Consider the following 8,512-nt stretch of genomic DNA (forward strand, 5'->3'; position numbering starts at 1 on the left):
TTTTGTTTCTTGATCTGGATGCTGTTTACAGGGATATGTTTACTTTGTAGAAATTCATCAAGTTATATATGATATGTGTACTTTTCCTGTTTATCTGATATACTTCAATACAAGAGTTTAAAAATGGCACTGGGTCACCTGCAGAGCAAGTGTGTAATGACGCACTGTGGTGAGTGCTGGGCTACATACTTTCAGAGGATCTGGGCCTTCATTTCTGGGTGTGAGACATACATTTGGAGGAAACACAGGCTTCTGGCACCAGGTCTACTGCATTTTGAAAGTAAGAGTTGCATGGGGGCCATTCTGTTTCTTGATTTGAAAAAGGCCTTTTGGTTGATGGCGTCCCTGATCAGAATTCCCTGTAGACAGTGAATAAGAGAGACAGTTACCAATGTGACCTGTAGGCCAGAGTCAGTTTTAGCATCTGGCTACTCCAGGAAATGGTAAATGGCAGGGCCCTGGATTTCTAACCAAATTATGCCACGAAATTGTGGGAAGGAATGTGTAATGGGTGACAGGGCAGTATCTCATTGTTTGGTACATGGTTCTGAACTCTATGGGTGGTTGATGCTCCCAGTTGTGAGCACCCATATTTCACCTGTGCCCTTCTGAATCCAGATCACAAATCTACATACGAACCAAGTCTCCCAGTCCTAACAGTATGTGGATGTAAATGAAGTCTCTGTTAAAGAATTAACTTAGCTTGGCGCAGTGGCTCAAGCCTGTAATCCCAGCACTTTGGGAGGCCAAGGCAGGTGGATCACCTGAAGTCAGGAGTTCGAGACCAGCCTGGCCAACACGGCAAAACTCTGTCTCTACTAAAAATACCAAAAATTAGCTGGGCATGGTGGTGGGCACCTGTAATCCCAGCTACTTAGTAGGCTGAGGCAGGAGAATTGCTTGAACCCAGGAGGTGGAGGTTGCAGTGAGCCGAGATCACGCCATTGAACTGCGCTCCAGCCTGGGCGACAGAGCAAGACTCCGTCTCAAAAAAAAAGAAAAAAATTAGCTTAAATTTCACCGGTTCTTGCCCCATTTGCTCATCTAGGAACTCCAGCCCACATGAAAAATAACCCAATTGTGTCTGCAAGTCTCCAGTAGGTTACAAACCAATCCATTTTCACCATCTCCCATGTTCTTTCTTACTTATTCTGGGCCCCTATCTTTGTATAGTCTGACCATGAAGCTGTTTAAGAACTAGTTACCCCTTCCCTCCCCACCTGCCACTGCTGTACTTGTGCTCACCATCGGAATGTTGAAGAAGGTGCCAAGGGTGCTACTTCCTGATACCCCTAAAGGCCCTAATCGTAGAGGTGCCTGACCAGGTGCCAGACATTCTCAAACATGCCTGGATCTCAGTTTGAGTTTAAGGTTAACACATACCTGCTGAATACATGATGCCTTGGGTTCCACGATGGTATGATCTGAAGGCAGGCACTGGCTGCTGTTACATTCCATTGCTCAGTTCGGGGGTTAGTGACTGGTAGGGGCATAGGGCTGGCCTTGAATGGTTGCCCTGTTGCTAAGGGACAATGCTGTTTTCCAGATAGAGGTGTGAGGTTCAATTAGGAAGTGCCCGGCACAGCTGCTCCCCCTGGCGGTCTGTGCCTTCCACCAGCGGAGACAGAGAGGTCAGGTTCAGCAATCTCGTGCCATTCATAACTCTCAGTGAGTTCCTCTTAGAACTATCGTTGAGTGCAGGGTATTTAAAAGGGTTTCCTGTGTCAGACAAACCCAAAATGAGGAATGTGCTATTAAAAATGTGAATGCCATACAAGATGAAGAAAGGTTGTGGAAATGTTCCAGATTAAAGGAGGCTTAAAGAGATATGACAACTAAATGCAATACTTCACCCTAGGCCAGATTCTGCAATAGAGTGGGAAAATGCTATAAAGGACATTACTGGGTCAACAGACAAAGTTGGAATACAAATGGTAGATTAACGTATCGTATCAATGTTAAATTTTCTGCAGTTCTACTGTAGTGATGTGGGGAATATGCCTATTCTTAGGAAATGTACACTGACGTATTTAGGTGTGAAGGGCCATGATATATGTAATTATCTTCATATGGTTCAAAAATATACACACCCCCATTTATAAGAGTGCACATGTGCAAATGATAATACAAATGAGGTAAAATTTCACAATGGGTAAATCTGGTAAAGAGCATACCGATGCTCTTTATACTATTTTTTATAACTTTTCTGTAAGTTTGAAATGATTCCCAAATAAAAATGTTTAAAAATTTTAAAGGTCACTTTCTGTGCAAGCAGTCAGGATCTGGTGGCACAGGCCTGCCTGGACTCTTCCCCTGGCAGAGATGAAGAATGAGGACATGGCTGTGTCCTTCCAGGTAGGGATACCAGACCCTTCCCAAAAGGTAGTCAGACACCCTGCACGAAGTTGCCAAGTGCCATCCAAAGTCACCCATCTCTTGATCTCTCCCATCCTACAAGACACCAAAAATAACAACTTTTTACATTTTTTCCTGAAAATTATGAGCCCTAGGTGTTAATGAAATCTTGGTTATGAAAGGAAGGTGTATTGATTCATTAACTCATCCATCCATTCATTCATTCAGTAAATGTTTTGAATACCTACTTACCATGTGACAGGAGTCAAGGGAATGAGAATGCATCCCAAGGTACAAGAGGAGACATAACTCTTGTCCTAAAAATGCCTATGAGCTAGTTGTGATGCACCCACAGCCACGTAAATAAACATGTATTTCCAAATGAGTGGACCATGAAGTAGACTTGGGAAGCAATGGGGAGCCCAGCCTTTTACCAGAGCCAGTGGATCCAAGCCCCATGGATCTGATACACGTTTAATTTCCCTCCAGGATTCTCTAGGTAATAATTACTTTTCTACCTGACACTGATGAGAGAAGGACTCATAGTGCTTACTCCACCCTGGGTTCATCCCACCTGTTTCAGTTCAGCTCTCTGCAGGCTGCTCTGCCCTCTGTCAGTATCAGGGAAGGGGCCAACAAGCCATTCTATCAATATCCCTGGGCTGATGGGCCAGTGAACTTTGGAAAACAGTCTTTCTACTGATCTGTGCCTGTGAGTAAACATAGCAACTGAACCCATAATGTTTTTAGAAGACGATGACCACCAAATTCCCTCATGTGCAAGCCTGGCAGCCTACTGGCCATGAGAGTCCCATCACTGGGATCTGAATCATGAAAGCAACACGACTGTCCTCCATAAGGACAGAATAATGACCTTATGGGACAGCTATGGTTCTTTCCACCCCCAATCCCAGGTGGCACCCACTGTGATGCCCTGCACACAAGGGACAAAAGTGGAGTTCATTGCCTTGGTACTCTAAATAGACAGCATTGGGGAGGGAGTTGTGGAGAATGTGTGTGTGACTGCATGTGACATGATGTGCGTCCCTTCTGTCCAGGGGTCTCAGGCGGGACTGACCCCCACCTCTGATGCATTCGGGGCCTGGTCCAAAGAAGTTTCAGGTTTGGATCCAACAAACGTTTACTGAGTCCCTACAAAGTTCCAAGCCTTTTACTTTATACTTTGACACATTTTTATATCATTTAATCTTTAACAATAACCCTTTAAGGTAGGAATTATCTGCATTTTACAGATGATAAAACAATCGCAAAGAGGTTCATTGATTTGCTCAAGTATATCACACAGCTTTTTTTTTTTTTTTTTTTTTTTTTTTTTAAACACACACACTATACTCTTAGCTGAGGCCTGTCTGCGTTGGTTGCTTATCTTACAGCATTTCTTGTCTTCTCTACTTTTGGAGCGAGTGCTCCCCTTATACAAGCCCCCTTATTTCCTCTCCTTTCACTAGCCCAGGTGGGCTTTTCTTGTTTTAATACTGCATTTAATAGCACAAAAAATCACGAATACAAAGAAACTGGCAAAGGTGTTTGTCAATGATATCCCTGCCTCCTCCACTTTTCTGCTTTCATACCCATATATGTAATGGGCTACATTTTTTAGAAACTTTTCTTTTTCCCCCCAAACATATAACTGTTATGTGATTGGTCAATTGAAGCTGAAACACCCATGGAGAAAGATGTTTTACGGTTACAAGGGCACACCCCCCCACCACCCCCCTCCCCCCCACACTTTCCCACACAATCTTTTGGAGGAATATAGGATATGTACCAGTGTCAGCATTTTCCTGCTCCTGCCTTCCTTACCCAGAGTGTTTCTACCATTTAATTTCCCTTTCATCAACTGTTTAGACTAGAGCCTCTTCTCCCTCCCCTTCTATTTCTCTTCCAATCAGGACCTTTTGGACACTGGGTACTGTTCAATTCTTACTCTGTCAGGCCCATGGGCCATGGTCAAGTAGGTCCTTTAGATCTCGATGCCAGTTGTAGTATTGGTGTCGTCATCTTCCATTGCAGGTAGGTCTGTGTGTCACTTCAGTAGGCTTGTGTGTTCATTTCTTTCACTTTTTCTGACTCATGTTCCAGCACCTGTTTGTGATAGAACAGTAAATACCCTTCACTGTCCAGTACATCCTTAATACTGGCCTTAGTGATGACGGCATCATCACACTTGAACCACTGGTCCTTGTGGTGGCGGATGAAGCTGGTATAGTGGCCACTCTCCAAGGTTCCTTGGTGATTAACTACAGCAAACAAGGAATACTTATTTTCATTGTTTCCACTATTGGTTGGCAGCTGCAATTGTCCATTCATTCTGCTCTCTTTACTTGAGGCCATAAACGGTGTCATATCCAGCTCCAGAGGAAAGGAAATGTATGTAGTGATCTTGCGCCTCTGTTTGGCTGAATGTTCAAACCGTTTGAAATGAAAACAGGCAACGACAGGTAATTTATTCATTGTGAGCTGTTTGGTAGATTCCTGGTAGCTTTGGCAACTACCACATTTAATTTTGGCACTGCTTCCTAAGTGCTCTGGCCTCGTAAACCTCCGCAAGCAGTCCGTGAGGGTGGTGATTCCTGGTATGTGGCTTTCCCCGTTCACACTGCTCTCCCTCCCTGGGCTCATGGGCCAGAAGGAGGTACAAGAGCCAGGCAAGTCCAAACTAATGTCCCAGCATGGGTCTATCGTGGTGGAGACGCCATGGCAGGCTTGACAGGTGACATCAGACTGTAGGCCACCTGTGAAGATTTGGTCTATGATGCAGTTACAGTGGTTGGGATTGTTGGCCGCCTTCCCGACATCATCACCTTTGCAGTGCCTGTGCAGGACATCTAACGCTGCAATGAGGAACTCGTGGGCATCCTGTTGCCTGTACCCTGCTAAATGGCGGGCATGTATCCACACCAGGTGCAGTAACTTATAGGGCACATGAGGAGACGGGTTTCCAGAATACAACTCCCGAAACAGCGACGACATCTCACAGACCAGACACAACTCGGGACTCGGCATCTCACATCGGTGCCTGTCAGAGAGAAAGAAATCTCTCAGTATTGGCGTGTGGGTGAGGGCCTGGACGATGCAGTTCATAAAGCACGTGTTGCCAAGATTGATGAGTCCTCTTAAACCGATCGTAAAGCTGGACGTGATTCTTCTTCTCCTCGGGTTGTGCCCCAGCAGTTCTAATTCTGGTTTGGTTGTTTCCCAGGTTGGGAATTTCTCGCCAAGGCCTGGAACTGAACACTGCTGGTGAGAAACCTCTGTTGAGGTGGAGGCTTGTAATTTCAAAGCTTCTCCTTGCTCTTCTTTGGCAATTTGCTCAATGTCTTTGTCATATACATAGTCCTTACACATAAAGCAGTATATACCTCCGTAATACAGGTCTACGGCTAAGTTGTGTTGTTTCGTCTCGGCGTGCTCGTGAATGTGCTTCTCCGTGAAGCAGCCAAAGAAGACACAGGAAAGGCAAGAGTGGAGTCTGTTCAGATGGGTGCCACACACATGGCAGATGCACGACTTTGCCTTGCTTTTCCTGGTCTCTGGGGTTCCACACCACACGAAGCACTGGTAGATAACCCGCAGTTCCTGCCTCCAGTTCTCTCCCACCTTAAAGCTGTTCACGTGGGAACAGCCTGGTGGCCCCACGGCAAAATCCACATCCAGGCATCCGCCCCCAGGGCCGCGCCGGGGCCGGGGCCGGGGCGGGGGCCGGGGCCTAGGCTGCGGCGGGGTACGGAGCCGGGTCTGGGGCCGGGGCCGGGGTCGGCGGCGCGGGGCACGACTGCGACGCGGAGAGGGATCGGGGGGCCGCGGTGGATCGGAGGGAAGGGTGGGGGGAGGAACCTCGTCGCTGCTGCCGCCACCGCCGCTCCGCGCTGGGTTCTCATCCTCCAGCTCCAGCTTCGGCTCCTGCTCCGCCTCCCGGACCGGCTCGGGTTCGGGCTCCAGCTTGAGCTCAGCCCGGCGGCCCGGACCCTCCGCCGTCTCCACCTTCCCGGCGGCGTCCACCTTCCCCGCCGTCTCCACCTTCCCGGTGGCGTCCACCTTCCCCGCCGCCTCCACCTTCCCCGCCGCCTCCGCCTTCCCCTCCACCTTCGCCTCCGCCTCCACCTTCCTCTCCGCCTTCTCCGCGGTCTCCGCCGTCTCCGCCTCCTCTACCTCCTCCGCCTCCACTGGCGGCAGCTCCTCCCCCTGCTCGCAGGGCTCGAGCGGCCACTGGGCGTGGCGGCGCGGGGGCCACGCAGACCTGGGGTGTCCCCCGCCCGGCCTGAGGGAGCGCGGTGGCTGTGGCAGCTGGACCCAAAAGGGACTTTCACTGAAGGAGGCGGCGGCGGAAGCAGGCGACGCCCCCGGGAATCCTCCCGCCGAAGCCCCCTAGTGGAGGCTGCTTCTGCAGCCAGGCCCCGTTTCCTTTAATTCAGTATTTCCCAAACTTGCTTGTTCACGAGAATCACGTGGGAGCGTGTTAAAATTACAGATTCCTCGGCTCCACCCGCAGGCCTACTGAATCAGAATCTCGAAGGGAGGTACTCCGGAACCTGTATCTCTAACTAGGGCCCCAGAGGCTGCTTATGATCAGGCAAGTTTGGGAAACACAGCTCTAATTCATTGAGGCTGGCGGGAAGGGGGGCGGGGACCGCGCAGTCTCTTTAAGGCGCTTCCAGCTCTCGGCTCCAATCGCTGCTCTGACCCCCTTCATCGTCTCCTCCCCTCTCCTCGTCCTTCCCCTCGTCCGTACAGGCTTCTCCTAGCCACTGCGGGGCTGGGGGCCGAGCGGTTGCCAAGTCCAGAAATGGTTTTGAGGCTGTGAAATGTCCCCTCTGAGGGGGGTCCTGGGGAGCGCAGGCAGAAGCCGTGACAGGCCATCATTTCGGCGGCAGAGCCTGCCTCTAGCCCCGTCCCAGTCTCCCCTCCCACGCCAGGTCCTGCCCTTCCCGAAAAGGATGAAGCTCCAGCTGCAGTTCTGGGGAGGCCTGGACCCCAGCTCCGGAGGGGCCGGGCTACTAAGGCCGCTGGGCCTGGAGAGGCGTGTCCCTGGCCCATCTTATCAGCGCTCTGCAGGGTCTGGGCCTGCTGCTCGTGTCCTCCTGGGCTCCCAAGGCCACGGGTGGGTTGATGGCGTGACAGCCGGCCTCCTGGCCCAGCAGACGCTGAACAGCCCGAGGGCACAATCCAGCTCTTCTCTCCAAGGCCAGCTGGAGAGACGAGGCACGACAAGGCCATCCCTAGAGCTGGCACTTCCCCTATAGCTGAGAGGGGGCCTAAACTACAGGACACAGTCCCAAGACCCTTAAGCCCTGGCAGCGTCCCGGAGTGGGCAGCAGGTGGAAGTGGCAAGAAGCCTGTGGAGCTACCAGCAGGGAGAGGGGATCAGACATGGGGCTGAAGGGCCTCTGGGAGCCCCTGTGCCAAGGGGCTGCTGGCACTGGGCAGCAGCACCCCAAATCCCACGAGGAGTATGCCCAGAGCAAGTGGCTCAGACCTTGGGCATGGCTCAGGGGTGTCGGGCTGTAGCTGCTGGTCCCAGACAGTGCAGCCCAGGGCAGGCATCAGGACATGGGTTGGAGGAGAAAGAGTGTTCTAGGAAGAGTCCAGTCCCCGAGTGCTGGTGGTGGCTGACCGTAGCTGTCTGGCTTGTGCAGCTGTGCTGCCTGACTGTACATACCCTAGCAACATTCTCCTTGCTCAGCACTGGACATCAGCTCTCCACCTGGCTCCTTCCTCCAGGGAAGGAACGGGGAGGCCTCCTAGGATTAGCAGCAGGAGTTGGTCCTCAGGAATCAGGAGCCCTTGAAAGGAGGATGCCTGGTTTCCATACAACTGAGGGTCACCCTGGGCCCTGCCCTTCCTGAGTCAGCTCTTGCTTCAATTCCTTGAAGCACCCCAGCATTCTTTCAATAAGTGCCTGCCCTTTGTGGCCTGCAACCAGAGGAACTGCAACTAGCACACTCACTGAAGGAATTCTGCTGCTGCTGCTGCTGTTCCTGCTGCTGCTGCTGCTAAAAACAACCGAGGTCATGGATGAGGGGATGGAGGATACTCTCATCCCACCTCCAGACAGACAACAAAAAGACCTAAAGATCTCTGTGTACCTGGGACTGTCTACCATTGAAGATTAGCCATGGTAACTTGTTGACTTAGT

General features: G+C 50.8%; 1 protein-coding gene across 1 annotated transcript; it reads right to left on the bottom strand.

Moving 5' to 3' along the window:
* Positions 1-3,510: 3,510 nt before the first annotated feature.
* LOC101023982 (ubiquitin specific peptidase 27 X-linked) lies at positions 3,511-7,593 on the bottom strand. Its single transcript, XM_031660596.1, has 2 exons — positions 7,126-7,593; positions 3,511-6,744 (listed from the first exon to the last, which is right to left on the bottom strand). The coding sequence occupies exons 1-2, from the start codon at positions 7,591-7,593 to the stop codon at positions 4,408-4,410; spliced, it is 2,805 nt and encodes a 934-aa protein (XP_031516456.1). The 3' UTR covers positions 3,511-4,407.
* Between the last annotated feature and the right edge of the window lie 919 nt (positions 7,594-8,512).

This window comes from Papio anubis, chromosome X (assembly GCF_008728515.1).
Source record: "Papio anubis isolate 15944 chromosome X, Panubis1.0, whole genome shotgun sequence".
In the NCBI taxonomy this organism is placed as follows: Eukaryota; Metazoa; Chordata; class Mammalia; order Primates; family Cercopithecidae; genus Papio; species Papio anubis.

What these genes read in the sequence shown, in the direction of transcription:
- LOC101023982 (XM_031660596.1), bottom strand. Translation starts at nt 7,593, where the DNA reads ATGGCCTTGTCGTGCCTCGTCTCTCCAGCTGGCCTTGGAGAGAAGAGC. An exon ending in GCTCGGCCCCCAGCCCCGCA is followed by an intron (nt 6,745 to 7,125) that starts GTGGCTAGGAGA and finishes AGCCTCCACTAG; the next exon opens with GGGGCTTCGGCGGGAGGATT.